Source organism: Mytilus galloprovincialis, chromosome 1, assembly GCF_965363235.1.
Source record: "Mytilus galloprovincialis chromosome 1, xbMytGall1.hap1.1, whole genome shotgun sequence".
Taxonomy (NCBI): domain Eukaryota; kingdom Metazoa; phylum Mollusca; class Bivalvia; order Mytilida; family Mytilidae; genus Mytilus; species Mytilus galloprovincialis.
The window spans coordinates 33,268,169-33,288,821 of record NC_134838.1 but is presented as its reverse complement, the minus strand read 5'-3'; the positions used below and the strand labels follow the sequence as shown (position 1 = coordinate 33,288,821).

The window sequence follows — 20,653 nt, the reverse complement described above, 5'->3', positions numbered from 1 at the left end:
ATAAAAATGTATTAGGTTTAAACGTTTTAACAGGCGCATGTTTGTGAAGCTTACCCATCCTCTGTCCTCTAAAATATCATGATGATGACTGATGAAGAAATATTTTTTTCCAATGAACAGATTTTCTCAGCAAAGATTGCAATCGCAGGTTATATCATAACTTCCAATTAAATATTTAGGGCAATAAATAAAGTAACATTCTATCAATAAAACCAACAAAATTCTTCACTTAAACTACTGTGTCGAAATTTGATAAAACTTGGCCACAACTATCATCAGGGTAACTACTTTAAAATTCGGTCAAATGATCCCCAACTGCCAACCAAATTTGCAAAACTGGCTAAAAATAGAACATAGGGGTCAAATGAAAATTTTGTCTTTTATTTTGAAAACTGTTTTAAGTAGAGATAATCTGACATGAGCAAACATGTTGGAAATGTTTAGCTCTACCAATTGTTCAAATAGGTCAAAACTGTCAGAGAACTTCTTATAGGAGTTATTGTCCTTATATGACAAATTTTGTCATTTTTTTCCCCTATTATCTAGAAAACTGTGATGGATAAAGAGAAACTTTAAATTGCAAAATTATCAGGAAGACAAATTTTACAAATATAAAAGTTTGCAACTTGGAAAATTGGCAGTCAAACCCTTATTAGAGTTATTGCTCTTGTTGGTTTTTACCAATGTGTGCTTTGCCTTATTTGATAAAATTTCAAATGCAAAAATAGACACTTTAAATCAAAAATCAGCAAGGCAATATCTACTAGCAAGTCAAATGTTAGTAGACTAGCTGTCACTCTATAAAGGAGTGATTGCCCTTTTAAAAAAATAGAAACATTTTCCCCTTGATCATGTTTTGAGAAATACAAAGGAAGATAGAGAGATAAACTGTACAGCCTAAGGAACAGCAATAAAAGATCTACAAAAAAGATGTCTTTTGATAAAAGTTTCTGTCCATAAAATGCCCTTTATCATTTATGTCATTTTTGTCGAGCCTGCGACTTTTGTTGCAGAAAGCTCAACATAGGGATAGCGATCCAGTAGTGGCTACACAGCCGCAGCAGCGTTAGCTAACTTCTTAAAAGCTTTATATTTTAGAGGGTGGATGACCTGGATGCTTCATACTTTGTATATGGATGCCTCATGTTACAAAGTTTTCGTCAGTGAGTCACATATCCAATGTCCTTGACCTCATTTTCATGGTTCAGTGACTAGTTGTAAAATAAGTTGGGATTTTTTGTAATGATAAATTCTCTCTTATTATAAGTAATAGGATAACTATATGTGGTATCTAAGTACCTTGCAAGGTCCTGATGCCCGTCAGACAGTTTCCACTTGACCTCAACCTCATTTCATGTATCAGTGAACAATGTTAAGTTTTGGTGGTCAGTCCATATCTCAGATACTATAAGCAATAGGTCTAGTATATTTGGTGTATGGAAGCACTGTAAGGTGTACATGTCCAACTGGCAGGTGACTTTGACCTCATTTTCATGGTTCAGTGGTTATAGTTAAGTTTTTATGTTTTGGTCTGTTATTCTTATACTGTATGCAATAGGTCTACTATAATTGGTGTATGTAATGATTGTAAGGTATACATGTCTAGCTGGCAGGTGTCATCTGACCTTGACCTCATTTTCATGGTTCAGTGGTCAAAGTTAAGATTTTGAGTTTTGGTCTGTTTTTCTTAAACTATAAGCAATAGGTCAACTATATTTTTTGTATGGAAGAATTGTGAGCTGTACATGCCTGCCTGGCACGGTTCATATGGCCTTGACCTTATTTTCATGGTCCATTGGTCAATGTTTAGTTTTTAACCGGATTTTTGTGACAAAAATGTCGGTTATTGATTTGGGGATGTACGGCGGGCGGTCGGTCGGTCGGTCGGTCGGTCGGATTTCGGCAATCAAATGTTGTCCGTGCATTAACTCATGAACCATTCAACCAAAGCTTTTAAAATTTTAATATGTTGTTACTGACAACTAAATGAAGGTCAAGTTCAATAATGGCGATTTTGACTTTTACCGTTCAGGAGTTATGGTTCTTGAAAGATTGAAAAATGGAGTTTCCAGTCGTGTCCGTGCATTTACGCATGAACTGTTCTACCTAAGCTTCCCAAATTTTAATATGTTGTTACTGATGACAAAATGGAGGTCAAGTTCAATAATGACGATTTTGACTTTTACCGTTCAGGAGTTATGGTTCTTGAAAGATTGAAAAATGGTGTTTCCTGTCGTGTCCGTGCTTTTTCTCATGAATCATTCAACCAAAGCTTTTGAAATTTTTATATGTTGTTACTGATGGTAAATTAGAGGTCAAGTTCAATAATGACGATTTTGACTTTTACCTTTCAGGGGTTATGGTTCTTGAAAGATTGTGAAATGGCGTTTCCATTCACGTTGATGCATTTACTCATGAACCATTCAATCTAAGCTTTTCAAATTTTAAGATATTGATACTGATGACAAAATGGAGGTCAAATTTGATATTGACGATTTTCACTTTGACCATTCATCAATAAGGGAGCTACCATTTGATTTTTATGGGGGGGCTAGGATGAAATTTGAAAAAAATAGGCAGGACAGGAGTTTTGAGTAAAAAAAAGGCAGGATGACCCACTTGCAAAAAAAAAAAAGTCAGGACGACAATTTAGGTAAAAAAAAGTCAGGATAAATTTTTTAAAAAAAGGCAGGACCGAACAGAGTGAAAAATAAAAAGGCAGGACAGAGATTACAGCTAAAAAAATGCAGGACAAAATTTTTCATCCTAGCCCCCCCATAAAAATCAAATGGTAGCTCCCTAATGGTTCTTGTGATATTGCCAGGACACAAATAAATATTAATAAATCCGGTTTGCTGTCGTTGTGACAGCCTCTTGTCTTGGTTTATGTTAAGTTTATGCGACAGTTGTAATAAAGCTTTATATTTAGGACTATCAACATAATATCAATGATAAGTAAAGTATGCGAGACATTTCAGCATGTGAACTCTTATTTTCTCATTTTCTCAGTTAATGGATGGATTAAAAACTAGAGGCTCTAAAGAGCCTGTGTCGCTCACCTTGGTCTATGTGAATATTAAACAAAGGAAGCAGATGGATTCATGACAAAATTGTGTTTTGGTGATGGTGATGTGTTTGTACATCTTACTTTACTAAACAGTCTTGCTGCTTACAATTATCTCTATCTTTAATGAACTTGGCCCAGTAGTTTCAGTGGAAAATGTTAATAAAAATTTACAAACAAATTTTATGAAAATTGTTAAAAATTGACTATAAAGGACCATAACTCCTTAGGAGGTCAATTGACCATTTCAATCATGTTGACTTATTTGTAAATCTTACTTTGCTGAACATTATTTCTGTTTACAGTTTATCTCTATCTATGATAATATTCAAGATAATAACCAAAAACAGCAAAATTTCCTTAAAATTACCAATTCAGGGGCAGCAACCCAACAACGAGTTGTCCGAATCATCTGAATTGCAGGGCAGATAGATCTTGACCTGATAAACAAATTTACCCATTGTCAGATTTGCTCTAAATGCTTTGGTTTTTGAGTTATAAGCCAAAAACTGCATTTTACCCCTATGTTCTATTTTTAGCCGTGGTGACCATCTTGATTTGATGGCCGGGTCAACAGACACATTTTTTTAACTAGATACCCCGAAGATGATTGTGGCCAAGTTTGGATTAATTTGGCCCAGTAGTTTCAGAGAAGATTTTTGTAAAAGATAACTAAGATTTAGGAAAAATGGTTAAAAATTGACTATAAAGGGCAATAACTCCTAAAGGGGTCAACTGACCATTTCGGTCTCGTTGACTTATTTGTAAATCTTACTTTGCTGAACATTATTGCTGTTTACAGTTTATCTCTATCTATAATAATATTCAAGATAATAACCAAAAACAGCAAAATTTCCTTAAAATTACCAATTCAGGTGCAGCAACCAAAAAACGGGTTGTCCGATTCATCTGAAAATTTCAGGGCACATAGATTTTGACCTGATAAACAATTTTACCCCCACGTCAGATTTGCTCTAAATGCTTTGGTTTCAGAGTTTTAAGCCAAAATCTACATTTTACCCATATGTTCTATTTTTACCCATGGCGGCCATCTTGGTTGGTTGGCGGGGTCACGCCACACATTTTTTAAACTAGATACCCTAATGATGATTGTGGCCAAGTTTGGTTTAATTTGGCCCAGTAGTTTCAGAGAAGAAGATTTTTGTAAAAGCTAACGACAGACGATGGATGACGGACGCCAAGTGATGAGAAAAGCTCACATGGTTAAAAATGTAGCTCCTTTTTTAAGAGAATTTCTCGTTATTATGAGCAATAAGATATTTTTGTATTTGGTATATTGTTTACATGCAATGTCTACTTGTCCATCATACAGGGTTCACTTGACCTTGAACTCATTTCATGGATTAGTGATCAAGGTTAAGTGTACTGGATTAGGTAAGTTTCTCATATACTATAAGCAGTATGTCAACTATTTTTGAATTATGGAAGAATTGTAAGGTTGATCATGCCTGTCCTTGTTTACTTTTCCTGCTTTAATATTTTTTTGTTTACTAAAAGTAATAGGTCAACTATATTTGGTGCATTGAATGATTGTAAGGTGTACAGGTCTGTCTGTAATATATCATCTGACCTTCACCTCATTTTCAAGGTTTATTGGTCAATGGCAAGTTTTTCATTGTTTGGTTTTACTCTTTATAGCTAAAGGTCAACTATATTTAGTGTATGGAATGATTCTTATGTGGACAGTTGTCTAATTGGCAATCATACCACATCTTCTTTTTTATATGTCTGACTGTCAGGTTTTATCTGACCTTGACATTATTGTCATTGATCATTGATAATATTTAAGGGATACTTATAGTAATAACCTTTATTTTTTAAGACTTTCAATGTTAAAAAAATCAGGAAAGACGTTTCAACTTAGGTTCTCTTTGTTTCCAGATTCAATATCGCTGGCAATGACAAACATTCATATATAACCTAATACTGGTTAAAAGGATGCTGTGAAAACCTGGTTAGCTGTTTGAGAGGGGAGATTACTTTTTGCACATTTTGAAAAATGGCTGACAATTATGGATGGCCCCTTATTTCCTAATCAATAATAACTCTAAAAAATATAATAATTTATTCCTAACAAATTCATAATAAAATAAAATATTCTCAACATATTTCCAGCATATTCATTATATAAGCCATAAATGTACTATAAATGTAAATACAATGGAGCAGATTTAGATACAAATGCACGATAATTCTATGAGATTCACTTGTTGTCGAGTATCGAGTTGCGAGTTAAGAAAATCGAGTTGCAAGTTAAGAAAGTCGAGTTGCGAGTTACGAAAGTCGAGTTGCGAGTTACAAAAGTCGAGTTGCGAGTTACAAAAGTCGAGTTGCGAGTTACAAAAGTCGAGTTGCGAGTTACGAAAGTCGAGTTGCGAGTTACGAAAGTCGAGTTGCGAGTTACGAAAGTCGAGTTGCGAGTTACAAAAGTCGAGTTGCGAGTTACGAAAGTCGAGTTTCGAGTTACGAAAGTCGAGTTGCGAGTTACAAAAGTCGAGTTGCGAGTTAAGAAAGTCGAGTTGCGAGTTACGAAAGTCGAGTTGCGAGTTACAAAATTCGAGTTGCGAGTTACAAAAGTCGAGTTGCGAGTTACGAAAGTCGAGTTGCGAGTTACGAAAGTCGAGTTGCGAGTTACAAAAGTTGAGTTGCGAGTTAAGAAAATCGAGTTGCGAGTTAAGAAAGTCGAGTTGCGAGTTACAAAAGTCGAATTGCGTAAAAATGTGGAAACTAAAATATTTCAATTTTTTGGTGTAACTGATAACATTTCGGAATGATGATTTCTTATAGAATTGTATATAGTGTTGTTGATTATTTTGTGGTTTGGACTCTATCTGAGTCTCTTGTAAAAATAAAATGGACTAGATAATCACTACGTTTAGTATTTTCTGAAGAAGCAGATAGCCTTTTGAAATACAGCAGATGGCTTGCATTTTAATTATTTTTAAATTTCATACATAGCACCGTCGTATTAAACGTAAAGGGACATAGCAACTAAACTATATTTCATATATGTAAAACACCCCTTCTGCAGATTTCGCTTAAAGTGGGCTTTTTGGGGCAGCTGCGGAGCCGAGCAATATTCGTTAGGGACCGCAAAATTTATTGTTTGTCAGTGACACTCAAAATTGAGGATGTTAAAATTATTATGTCTTATGCATTGGCTAGAAATGAGGGGGATATGATGGGCGTGAATAAAACCAGTTTAAACACGTCGCTTTTTTGTGTCTGACCAATTTCAGGAACCTTTAGCCTTTGTTGCTCTTGTATACATTTTAATTTTGGTTCATCTTTATATTTAGCAGCATAGAATGGCTTCTACATTCTTTATCTATCTATATTGTGTTTCGGGCCTGCTCAGGGCTCCCTCTAGGTGTGTGATTTTTCGCTGTGTTAATTTGTAGACCTAATGACCTTTGGTTGAATTGTATATTTTGATTTGGTTGCTGTCTTTTTGACTCATTCCCCATTTTTATTCTTTATTTTATAAATGTAGCTGTCAAAGATACTATTGTAAAAACTATATTCGTGATTTCATACGTATTTTTTTAAAGTCAGTGGCAGATCCAGAAATTTTCATAAGTGGGGGCCCACTGACTGACCTAAGAGGGGGCCCGCTCCAGTCACGCTTCAGTGATTCCCTATATAAGCAAACACTTTTTTTCCCAAAAAGGGGTCCCCTGGCCCCGCCCCTTCCTAAATCCGCCTCTGAAAGTATTGGGTAACTTATTAAACAGAGTCACTTAGGTTTAAACTTGAGTTATATAGACGTGTTCACATGTTTGATATTGTCAATTATAAGTTATTTTAAACTTAATTAGATTAAACATCAACCCAACAATGTTAGATCTCTGGATCTGTAAATTTGCTTTGCAAATTTTTGGTTCTTCCCTCGCCGGGATTCGAACCCATGCTACTGTGATATCGTGACACCAAATCGCCTGCACTATATATATATGTTATAGAGTAAAATTACATGGATTGTAAGATGATGAAGTTCGCAATTTGAATATTGCTTATAGTGATTTTTTGTATAGCTCTCCCTTTCCATTCTTAAAAAGTCAATATACATTTTAAACCTAGATACTTATAATTGTAAACACATTCTATTATATCTTTTTCGCAATACAAATATTCTTTTAAAATTTTTCCAGGTTTGTTAAACATATTAACTTTGGTTTTAGATAGAGTGACCTCTAAACACTCGTGTTTGAAAGACTTGCCTTGAAACTAGACAAAAAATAACAAGATCCTCTGCATACATGAGGCACTCAATTTTGCGGTCATTTATCAACAGCATCTAGGGTTTCATTTAATGCATCCGGTTAAATTCTTTTATAAAAATCTTAAAAAGGTTGGGATTCAAATGTGAATCAAACCTGAAAATTCGGTGTAAACAATAATTTTTTAACTCGCAACTCGACTTTCTTAACTCGCAACTTTTGTAACTCGCATCTCGACTTTCTTAACTCGCAACTCGACTTTCCTAACTCGCAACTCGACTTTCCTAACTCGCAACTCGACTTTCCTAACTCGCAACTCGACTTTTGTAACTCGCAACTCGACTTTCGTAACTCGCAACTCGACTTTCGTAACTCGCAACTCGACTTTCCTAACTCGCAACTCGACTTTCCTAACTCGCAACTCGACTTTCCTAACTCGCAACTCGGCTTTCCTAACTCGCAACTCGACTTTCGTAACTCGCAACTCGACTTTTGTAACTCGAAACTCGACTTGCTTAACTCGCAACTCGACTTTCTTAACTCGCAACTTGCAACTCGACGATAAGAAACCCTCTAGAATTATCAAGCATCGATCAAATACTATGTCATGTGGATTTCAATAATTGTATTCAAATCACAGTCGTTAAATGGAATGATCATATTCAATTTATTGTTTTTCCATATACTGAAAATAAATCATGAATAGCACATGATAAAATATGCACAATGTATTATTTAATGAAATCAAAATAAAATCAACATTTTGGCAGTTTCTATAAGATCAACATTGTACAGACAGATTTTCAAAACAAAATACATTTTTAATAAATCTATAAGTTTGTTTCTAATTAAAAATTCTACAAATTTCATATAAAATGTATATACTATATTTTTAATATAAATCTACCATAGATAAATCTATTTTAAGCATCAAACAAACAAACTTTTTTCAATGTTTATACACACAGGGTACTAAGTTGTAAAACAAACTGCTTCATGCAATTTACCAAAAACTTAGTGTCAATAAAAAAAAATATTGTGAACTAGTTTAACAGATAATGTTCTAAGAGATCTTCTTTTTTAATTATTCCTAAATGAATTTCATTTGTCATTTATCATCGGGGAAGTATAACAAATTGCTTTGTAAAAAACATGTGATAAAAACTGAAGAATAATGAAAAATTACATGACTCTATCAAATATATGTCTTTGTGATCCTCACACACATCAAGTATCCTGATCAAGAATCCATAAAGAGATCAGAATCCTGATAATCAATTAATGAAAAGTTTGAAACAGTGTTGAAGTAAAATCCGGATCACATCAGGGGCAGATCCAGCCATTTTAAAAAGGGGGGTTCCTAACCCAGGACAAAGGGGGGGTTCCAATAACATGTCCCCATTCAAATGCATTGATCGTCCAAAAAAAAGGATCCGCGCCTGCCCATGTATTCCAATGGAGCATAATTCTCCTCTGATAATTGAACCAGAATTTTATTTAACCACTGTTACAAACTTTCCACTCCTCAAAATAAAGATCCCTCTCAAGGCCGTAGCTAGGCATGTTATTTTAGTGAGGCAAAATAATTTAGCCGAGCGAAGCGAGGCAAAATTTTTTTTTTTGGAGGGTATGAAATGAATGGTGCAAAATCCTGCATTCTAGGCATTTTTAGAGAGTTTGATAATGTTTTGAATTTGGACACTTTTTATATAAATTTTTCATTTTTTAAGACTTTTACTAACATTAAATTTATAACAACTTTATTTAAATTTATATGTAAGATAATCGTCCAAATATCACTGATTTGAGTCTGCTGCCAGAACATAGAACAAACATCGATTCAGTAGAGTTTTCCAAATTTTTCTATGGCCGGTTCAGTCAAATCGTTTCAGAATCATAATTTGGTCTGCTGATATCCTTATCGCGATGAACATGGAGCATATGGCAAGACTGCACAATCTCACGCCACTCATGCATGCTCTTTGTCAAGTTTTCAGTTGTTTCAGGGCAGTCTGTGTTTCTAAAGGTAGCACATCATCATCAACACAATGATCAATGTCTTCTTCCAATTCCTTCTCCATCAGCAATTCGGTAGCAGCATCGGTAGTAACAGTTGTGTTTGCAAAAGGGAATTAAGCTTTCCTGTAAGCACCATCATACAGTCGCAGTTACAAAATATTAAAATTGCTTTTATGCTGACAAAGAGTAGACAAACTAGGGATAGAATGAGATAAGATACATGTATATGATTCTATCTATAGAGTAAGTATATATGGGTACAGGGGAATTGGAATGGAGTTTTTGACGTTTGTACATGTAGTTCCGTAATTTCAAATTATTTCTGGAAATAGTTGGTGGTATTTTAGTTCCAGAATCTATAAATTTAGGGGTTAGGGTTTGGGGTGTCCGATTCCGAAACCCCGAATATAAAGAAACGAAATTCCGTAGTCCCGAATAAGTAAAGACAAATCCTGTGTTAAAGGTTCTACCATTCCTCAATAATATCAAATTGGAATATGGGATATTCTTTCAATTTTTAAGGTTAAAGAAACAAGGATAAAAACTAATCCATGCATTCATGTTTCATATTATTTATATTTCATTTATCTGTAAAGAGAAAGTTTAAAGTTCGTGAAATGAATACGCAGACAGGACTGCCCCCTTGCGATGCCCAGTACTTGATTTGTCAAAAGTTGGTGAAACGGAGAAATGAATACGCAGACAGGACTGCCCCCTTCCGAAGACCAGTACTTTATTTGTCAGTCTACTTATCGTTTTTTGATTGTTCTAATGAAGTTATATGCAATACTCAGACTCTGTTAAAAAAAAATAGTTTACCAGAATTATTCCTTCTTTACCTTCAGTGTCGCTTTTCCTTTTTCTGCAAGAGCCTGTTTTTAACTAAAGATCCATGATGATTATCGTTACTAGGTGTAATCGAGAAACATCACCCGTTGAGATGCTGAGTTATATACAGGAAGAATAGTTTAAAAGGAATGATGACAAGTTATAGAAATTAAGGTTGAGACAGAACAACAAATGACTATTATATTTATATATATGTATAAAAAAAAATAATCAGTGTCGAAATTTTAGTGAGGCAATTGCCTCACTTGCCTCAAGGGTAGCTACGGCCTTGCCTCTGCAGGATCATATCAGGATACATTAAGTATGTGTCATATTAAATGATTTTTGTCTTAGGTTTGATATATGCTGTTTGGTCCCAAAACGTAAATATACAAATTTGTTTTTGGTCCCAAAACTTATAGATATAATTTGACTAACCCTGACAATTCAAGGACAAAAACAGTAACACAATACATGTACAAACATTAGATATTTAAGAATGTGGCATAAAACATACACAATTTTATGAAAATCCATTAAACAATAAAATATGGCACTTAATTATATAAATTGGTCTTTTGAAACAAACTGCACATTTAGTCTTCTTTTAAATTGTACACAATAGTTATGTAAATTGTACTACAAAAATTTGATATGAATGAATTAAATTTTTTGAAGTCATTGGTTTGATTCTTTTTTATTTGAATTGTCTATATTTTTCATTTCTTTTAGGTTTAAATTTTAAAAGTTTCGCATAATTTTTAAGCAGTTTTCCCCAGTAGCATGAGACATCTTCCATCCTTAAATGGTCCATTATAAACTGTCTTCCTCTGGAAAGAAAAACAATAAACAAAATTCAATTATCTTAATTAATACAATGCATATACATTTTTAATAAAATAAACAGAGGCATACTTAGAGAAAGGGGGCAGGGTTTATGGAGCTACATTGGTACATAGACTTTTTACATGACCCACATGAAACATTGCCTAGTTGATTTTTTATGGCAGTTTAATATTATCAAAGAATAAATTCTATAATATAAAGAAATGTCTTTCAAATGCTTGTTAAACTCTCAAACAGATGGTATAAAACAGTATTGTTTCAATAAAGAACTATACATCAAAATAAACATCATATCTAACAACAAAACTTCTTACTCATAACTAAAAGACATAACTGTTGTATTGAAATCTCAATATCATTAGATAACAACTGTGCCATAAAAGTGATTTTGAAATTTACAAGTGTTTCTAGATTCAGAAATATATGTCGTGTACAAGTTGCGATTTTGTACAGGTAATAACATGTACAAAAATATTGTACATGTTATAACTTGTATAATGCAAAAATACAAGTTATAACATGTACAAAAGTACCTCATACATGTTATAACCTGTACAAAATATTGCTTAAAAATGGTTTTAACTTGTACAAAATTTAAGGTAAATCTTAATGAAGTAAAATATACATTTAAATTCCCCAATGCATAAAGAACAACAATAAATAGACCAGAACGTGTCTTTTTCTTTAGAGAACAATGATCACAAAGTTTCAGAAATAAATGTTTCATGACTTATGTTGGCAAAATGTGTTTTCATGTAATTGTATTTTTATGTAGTCCATCATGGCTTAAATAAGTGACACTATTTACTAAAAGCTTGCATTTCCTCAATGACAATTACATTAAATACTAGTAACTAAATTCTTCCAAAAATTTTAAGAACGATGCCTAAAAATTTTGGGTAATACTCCTCCCTTTCGTTTTAAAGCATGCAAAGACTAAAACAATGTCTTATATGCTTACTCTGTAAAAGCAAGAGAGAGCTGAAATAGTTTTCATTGGACCACGCTTCATTATCAATATCTTTGGATCTACTATTCAACATTTTTGGCCTTCAGCATGACTTATGTAAATTTATAATTTTTTTTTTTATATAAACTATAAGATCATTGCATGAGGCGGGTGTCATTTTGATGTTTTAAATATATATCCTCTACTTTGAAAGCATGTATTTGTGTCCTTTGGATGTCGTCTGCTCCATGGTCTGGTTGTTGTCTTTTAGACACATACCCCGTTTCCATTCCCAATTTTATTTGTATACACATCTGTCCTGGCTATCCTCATGTCTTTTAGTGTGAACTAGAATGAAAGTATTTTACTATTGCCCTCAAAGTGGACACTCACAATTATAATTCATCAAATACAGATATGTCCATAGATAGTCATAAGAGGACCATAAGACATGTCCTAAGATATATCTTATGACAAGTCTTAGGAATGCTTCGTAATACCGACCCCTGGACATTAACTGTATCAAAAAAGGACAAAACACACTAACATGAAGAAATAATAAAAACGTTATGAAAATATTATTGAGGTCAATAACATCTGTTGCGATAATAGAAACATATCCTTTTTTTTCGATTTTGTACAAGTTAAAACCATTTTTAAGCAATATTTTGTACAGGTTATAACATACGAGGTACTTTTGTACATGTTATAACTTGTATTTTTGCATTATACAAGTAATAACATGTACAATATTTTTGTACATGTTATAACCTGTACAAAATCGCAACTTGTACACGACATATATATTAACAACTCTTGGTTTATATCCCAAAGCATTGTGGAATATACCTGTATTAAAATATTTTATACGTGTATCTGTATGTAAATTAAATGTATTTACCTTTCAGCTATATCTTTAACAACATTATCATTTTCTTTAGCAAAAACTAATAGTTCTCTGAAATAAAATAAATGAAAAAGTTACCATGAGTATCAAATTGCCATCGGCAAAACCAGAATCTAATATATTAACATTATTCATTAATTCTAATTAATGGAGTACATATCACATACCAGATGCTTGATAATGAAAAAACAATATAATATGCTATGCAACTGAGGATTACAAAATATAAGAAAATTATTACTGAATATTAACATTTTTCACCAAATGTGTTCATGAAGACATTTGGGGGGTATTTTACTGCCTAAAAAAATATGTATGAAAATTCAAGATGAACTAACAAATATAACTTTTGACAAATTATGCGAATTAACTTATCTCTGGGACTTTCTATACTAATGGTACTGGTCATTTATAACGATGTCTATACAAATTATCAGAATGATCTCGGCCGTAACTGATTTCATGTGACTTTATAGCAAATCATTTCACATTTACGAAGTGTTCTTCATAACTATATGTTCAAGTTTAACAAAAATCGTTTTTATGAAATTTTGTCATTGCAAAATGTTGTTTTTCAAAAGATTTCTCGGATCGTTTTTTAAATATTGATCTTTGAACTTTGAGGTATTTGTTCGTTGAATTTTCAGTAGCCGCCATCTTGTTTGATATGTATTTCCATTATACACAACTGGGATGTTCTTTAAAACGATACGTCTAAGTTTAATAATTCATCATTCTTTTTAAATCTTATACTTTTTGTCATCGTAAATGGCTATTAATCAGATTTTATATTAACAATTAATAATAATTATATAATTACAATGAACTGTGAAATACGCAAATAGCTACTCATCATCTTATATCAGAGATACGAAACTAAGTTTATTGTTGGGTGGTAGCTTTAAACAGACGGCTTAGTAATCAGTTAAAATCAATAGAGACAAGTCCCGTTAGTATAGAAAGTCCCTGCTCACCCATTAGAAAAATAGACACTAATTTAGACTGACAATTTGAGGCAGAAGGTATTCCAATAGTCCTTCCTCAATTGAAGTTAATAAAAAAAAGGTTCATAAATTATTTAGGAAATTTAGTTCTATAACAAAATGCTATGGAAATTTGCTGTAAACATTTCTCATTGTAAACCATATGTTTTAAGTATTAAATGATAATACAAGACCCTAGTACTTATTTTATATGAAATATTGTACATTTTACTCTATTGAGAGACATTTAGAGACAACAATGGCACTAAATTACAGTTACTTACCTAACATCACTCAAATCTTTCTTTACTGGAATGTAGTGAACCCAAGGTTTCATGGCAGGGTAGAAAAACTCTAACCACTCCTCTCCCACATGAAATACCACACTATTGCACAGAAATAAATGTTTTAATCGAAAACTAGCTGCAACTCCACGAAAGTTGAACAGATACCTGAAAAATATAATTTACATAATCTTATTTCAATCAACTAGATTTCAAATTTATTTTGACACTTCAAAGCAATTATTACATGTACCATGTCTGGTATTATTTTGAGGGATATAATACACAATTTGAAATAATTGTGGGAAAACATGAGTTTCTAAAAAGATCAATTCAATCTTCAATTCACGGGGCCTAATGGGGGGTCCTCATCACGGATCACGGAAAACAAAAAATATCAATCACGATTCACAAAAAATTAACATTACCAAATCACGACTTAATTTCCTCAAAATCACAGATCACGATAAAAATTGGCATCTTTCACGGATCACGAAATGAAAACATCCTCGATCACGAAGAACGAAATTAACCCATCAGCCCCCTCAATTATATATTAAAGTAATGACTGTGCTTTATGTACACTTTTTTATCTATCAATCAATTAACACATTGAAACTAAATAAAAAGAGTCAGCTGAGGGAATGCAGAAAAGAAACACTGGTAATAGAAGAGTTATATACAGTTTCCCATTAGTTGCTACACAACATAATTTTAAGAAAATACAAATTGTAGTGTTCCCTCTACATAATGTTCTTACTTATGATCACAATGATCCTCCAATCTAATTTCTTCTGCAGGATCTTCTCCTAATGTATCCTGAAGTTATAAATAATTCTGTTTATTATATTAAAATCATCTAAAAACAACTGGCACAAGACAATTATTTCCCATATTGCTTTTCTGATAAATTAAAAAGTTTACAGATAATTATTAACAAAATGAATTTTATTATTTACACTTAAAAATCGTGAAATTAACACATTTTTAAACACTTACAGCTTTGCTCCTCCATGACTGGTTCTTTGTATATTTAGCATCGACTAGATCTGGTTCCTTACGAGACAGCAGTATCAAAGGATCTCTCTCTGGACTTGTTCTTGATCCTCTAAAGTATCCTTTATCATACTTTTTATCCCATGGCCATTTCTCTGCTGCTCTATGATAAACAATTAAACGATAAAAATCGGATGAATTAAATATTCCCTGAGTGTGAAAGATTACAATAACCCATTCCATAAACATATATATCTAGCCTACAACAGCTTTGATAGTGGTTCTCAAAATGTGGATATTGACAATAAGGATTCAAACCAGCCATGCAATGTCTAAATCATAATCATGATGAAAAGATTTTTTTCTACTCCAGTTGTGTAGTAAAATAGTGATTTTTCTATCATTATAATCATTTAATATTTTATGATTGTAGGGGAATACAAATTCAGTATCAAAATCTGGCAATTGATCTATTCTATCTATGATTTTACAAGATAAACTTCATTCTTTTTTTGAATTAATATTCTTCTTGAATAAATTTGTTTGGATTAGTCATTAAATTTTAAGGAAAAAGATCACATGCTAGAAGAAACCCAATTTAACACATGTTTTTTTTTTAACTAGTGTATCTATTGAGGTTTTATATGTCTCAATTACTTACTTTGGTATTACAATTCTCTGTTCATCCCATCTACCTAGACCTGTAGGATAGATAGGCCAGACTGCTGGTCCACCTTCCCAAAAAGTCCATGCTGGATACATTATATCCCAGTTTTCATAGTCCTGAAAAGATAAATAAAAATTTTGATAAAAAAAAAACATAACTTCCAACCATCATGGATTGAGGTGAAAGTGTCAGCTGAATAATATCTATACAAATAGTAAATACTGTCAATCTTATTTACAACATTAAATTATTGAAAGTCTTCTTTAATGTTAATAATTGTCAAGAAGTCATTGACATAAGCATTTAGTAACTGCGTGAATAACTACTGGCCCTTTAAGTCAGTGGATCTTTAAGAACACAGATATGTTGTGTCATGTAAGATATCTATGTTAAACAAAGCTGCTGTTTATCAATAGTATACAAAGAATTATATTATATTTCAGTCTATTTCTGTAACTCTATCAAGAAGCATAAAGATATGTTTATATATGATGTAATTAGATGTTCAGTTGATACCCTTGGCTGTAATTTTGGAGGGGTAAATGGTTCATTTTCTATTTCAACTAACCAAATTGAAACATGTGATATTTATAACAAAGACTCATAAGAAATCATTTCTAGATTGTAAATGTAGTGTTGAATAGAGCAAGGCTCAAAGAATTTAAAATTTCTAAAGTATAGCAGTCAGTATAACAACTTGAATTTGGCTGAATTGTGAAGAAATTTGTTTTAGTACAATTCTGACAAATAGACAAAGGGGAAGTAACTCTTTATCAATTTGTGAAACCTATCTATTCATGATTTTGTAACAGTATTAATTCACTCAGATGTCACATATTATTATGTGACAATGTTTCAGTATAAATAAAATAGAATTAAACTTCATAGTTGATATAGAAAATTATCAGTAAAGTTCTGGTTTAATGACCAATATTCTTACCACTTTACTAAATGAGAAAACTGGAATTGGACTTTGGAACTTGACTGACTGAGGCCAATCTCTGACATTAATATACATCTCCATGTCAGGTAGCTTCTTAATTATCTCTAATATAAAATGTTCAACACCACTACATCTGCAAATAAAAAATCAGAGTATTGTTAAAACAATATTTGTATTGTCTAAGCATTTGTGAATTGCTCAATAACAAAATCCAAGTAAAAAGTAAACTAAGTCTTACTTGTCTCATTGGCACTCATACCACATCTTCTTATATCTATTTACCCCTGTATTATATAAGGGAAGTTTTCCTTTTTACGTGTCAGGACTATCATCTCTTCTTTTCTCTTTGAATTTTTTGTAGGTACATACTGTCAAAAAGTGTCAAGGGTCTTGTTTTCTTCGTCTCTACAATTTAGCACCACCAACAGCTGTTGCTTCAAAAGGAAATAACTTCAGCAGCTCATAAATGTCATAATATAACTTTTCCCAAAATATAAGCCATTTACACCAACCACACAAAATGTTTAAAAGAAGTGAATGATAATGAGGTTAAAAGTTATACATACCTTGCAGGAAACATGCAATCATCCTCTCTGTACAGTTTATGATTTATTATTTGGTAATGCGTTCCTTTTCCATTTGCTTTGTCAAACTGTCCTTTAGATATGCCTTCTTTCCATACAGCTAAATCTGAATCAATAACACTGTATGAAACAAAATAAAACATGTTAGGACAAAAAGCTGAAACATCGGTAAATACATGTTTGTACCCCATTTTTTCGTAAACCGGGTATTTTAAATATTTGAATGTACATAACTCATCATCATGATCATATATATATTTGATGAAATATAGATTGATTGCTACAATGAGTATGGTATTATTTTGTCTATTTGCAATTTTCTTTTTTAGCCATGGCCTTGCAATTTGTCAGTTTATTTTAGATCTATGAGTTTCAATGTCCCTCTGGTATTTTTCGCCCCTCTCTTTTGTTATAATATATTTGACAATTAAATTAATATTTATGATGCATTAACTACTGTGATTATAAACGCACATCTATGTAAAACAACCTCATCATATTCTGTAGTGAAAGATACTACTACAGGTTTTTTTTTATTGTTTACCTTTCATAACAGGAACAATCATCTTGATTACAATCTTTATACTCTTTAACAGCTTTCTTGATATTCTTTATATATTTCTGCCACTTTTTATTTTCAGCTATAAAACATATATGTAAAACATTAAAAGTATTAAATTTTTGCATCAATTAATTACAAATCAAATAAAGTGCTTATTAACAAGTTAGCTTTGAGGGGTAAAGATTGCTTTAATTTATCAGCAGTACAGTTTGTAAAACTAGATATTGTAATATGTATAAAGCATTGGTTTTAGATGATATTCGATTACAATAATGGGCAAAGGATTATTACTTCAATTTTTAAAGAAGACTTAAACAATGACATCATTGATATTTTTAGAACAGATATTAGATTGCTGCACCTTGCAAAAGTTAAGTAATTTTCTTAACAAGTAAATCATAATATTGTGACTTGAATATCTGAGCATATCTTTCATTGATAAATTTCTGGAAATGTTAATGGATTGGATGTACAGAATGTTATGATCAATGCGCTCTATTTTTTTGTATTTATAACATGTATAACAAAGGTAGTGATAAGCCTTGGAACATTAAGATATCAAGCCAGAACCATAGGATTTGCTTGCATTTCATGCAATCTTTATCGAAAAACTTCAGTTAAGAGAGCAATTATTATATGAATGCCAGGATACAGATTAGTTGTTAATAAATTTCCATCCCTGGTAACAATGTTTTCATTTTTCAAAGATTATAATTCAGATAAATTTTTAACTGCTTTTAAATTATTTTATACATACATGTACATGACATAATTCTCTCCATGTTAAGTTTTTTTATTTAGATTTACAGAGAAAACAGAGTGAAATACAAAAAAAAATAAGAAAGAAAAAATCATTGAGGCCCCAATTATGCCACCAAGTAAATCTGACACTGAAACTTATCAATTCGAGTACATTGTACTATAAAACATTCCATCTTTTTGATAATTTCAAATTATCATAAGAGTTAAAGACTTTAAGTACATACGTATTAGCTGGTTTGTTTTTTCATTTTATATATATATATGATTAACTTTTTAACTAAGACTTATGTAACTGTAATGTTATTTGAAAAGTGTGCTGGCAATGTAATGGTAATGTAATCAATTACAATGGCAATGTAATTGTAATGTAATTAATTACATTGACAATGTAATTAGTATGTAATCAATTGCACTAGTAATGTAATTGTAATGTAACCATGCATTTACACTGGCAATGTAATTGAATTCTTTTGTATAAGTACACTGGAAAGGTTATTGTAATGTAATAATTTGATATGTTATTAATTACTATCATGACTATAGCATGTAATTGACCAAAAGACTGCTATCTATAGACCAAAAAGGACAAAGATTCTAAGAATTACAGTTTATTTCATTGAATGCATCTGATCAACAATAGCTGCCAAAAACAACTTTTAATGTCAGGATAAATTAGTTAGTATTTTCGGTGGAGGACTACTCATCATATGTATAACTATGTAACATTTTTAGCATTAGAATAAACTAATTTGTGATTTGATGGAGATGATGTACTCCTTTATTGGAGGAAGTTTTGTTTCACAGTTCCAGTTAAATACTACAGAGCTCTGCGAGACTACAGCTAGACCGAATTATCTGTCGTTCAAAAGCTTTTTTTTATATGGTGCTTTTGTCAAACTACAGCTTGTTTTCAATGTTGACCAGGTTGGGAACAAACCCCCTGTATGGTGATTATACCTGTATAGAGGGATAATCATTCTTTAGAGGGATAAAATAGGGGTATTTTTGTTTACACTGGATTTAAAGCAAATTAGGGCAAACTTGCATTTTCTCTATAGAAGGATTATCCCTCTATACAGGTATAATCATCATATAGAGGGTTTGTTCCCAATCTGTTGACGTGTACTAAAAAAATTGATCTAATATAACTACTTTTAGTATATTTAGTCTTTTCGTGATCTTCTGTTGGTTTAGATTCACATTTCCCATCGATACCTGTTCCGCAAGACTCTTCTTCACATAATGACAAGTCGCAAATAACTAGATAAATAAATATATATCTTATAATAGCAAAGAAATGCATGTTGACATATCAAACTGTATTCAAGTTGACTGGTCCCAGATTGCGGTAATTATAAAATCTGGTACACTTGACTTTCAGTTGGATACCAGTTCATATGATCTTCGAAAGGCATATTGTAATTTTAGATGTATGAACCATAAATTGCCAATAGAACAAGGTCGTTTTTGGGGTGTTGAACGTGATGATCGCATTTGTGATTTATGCAATTTATGTGAAATTGGTGATGAATTTCATTATCTATTTAAATGTACTTTTTTTTCAAATGAAAGAAAAAGGCTTTTGCCCTGTAATGTGTATAAAAAGCCAAATGCTATAAAATATTGTGAACTTTTTTGTTCTGATGACTACAATTTAATTGTCAAACTTGCCAAATTTTGTAAAATTGTTCTGTCTGTTATAAATTAGATTTGCCTTCCACTGCAAATTCCTTAAATCATGTACTTTATGTATACCATTGAATATGTAACCATGTCATTCTATGATCTCATTATTTTGTATATATGTTATTGTTTGTTATTATTGTTTATATTCACATACCCCTGATGGGGTCTTGAGAAATAAAAAGTTTCAAGTTTCAAAGTTTCAAGTCTGCGGAATATCTCTAGACTTATCATGACTTTCATCGAAAATAAACAGGATAAGTTCTTTTTTAAGCAGAAGCGGAATCGGCTCAGTAACTCTTAGGTGCTTTCGTGGAGGTTCGCGTTGATAACAA

The 20,653-nt window shown here is 32.0% G+C and overlaps 1 protein-coding gene across 1 annotated transcript; it reads right to left on the bottom strand.

Moving 5' to 3' along the window:
• Nucleotides 1-10,820: 10,820 nt before the first annotated feature.
• Nucleotides 10,821-19,999, bottom strand: LOC143071968 (protein O-glucosyltransferase 1-like). The gene is made up of 10 exons (XM_076246695.1): nt 19,788-19,999; nt 17,856-17,952; nt 17,294-17,431; nt 16,725-16,860; nt 15,779-15,900; nt 15,121-15,280; nt 14,882-14,940; nt 14,122-14,289; nt 12,849-12,905; nt 10,821-10,982 (listed from the first exon to the last, which is right to left on the bottom strand). Exons 1-10 carry the CDS (start codon nt 19,936-19,938, stop codon nt 10,850-10,852), a joined length of 1,221 nt encoding a protein of 406 aa, XP_076102810.1. The 5' UTR covers nt 19,939-19,999; the 3' UTR covers nt 10,821-10,849.
• Nucleotides 20,000-20,653: the final 654 nt, after the last annotated feature.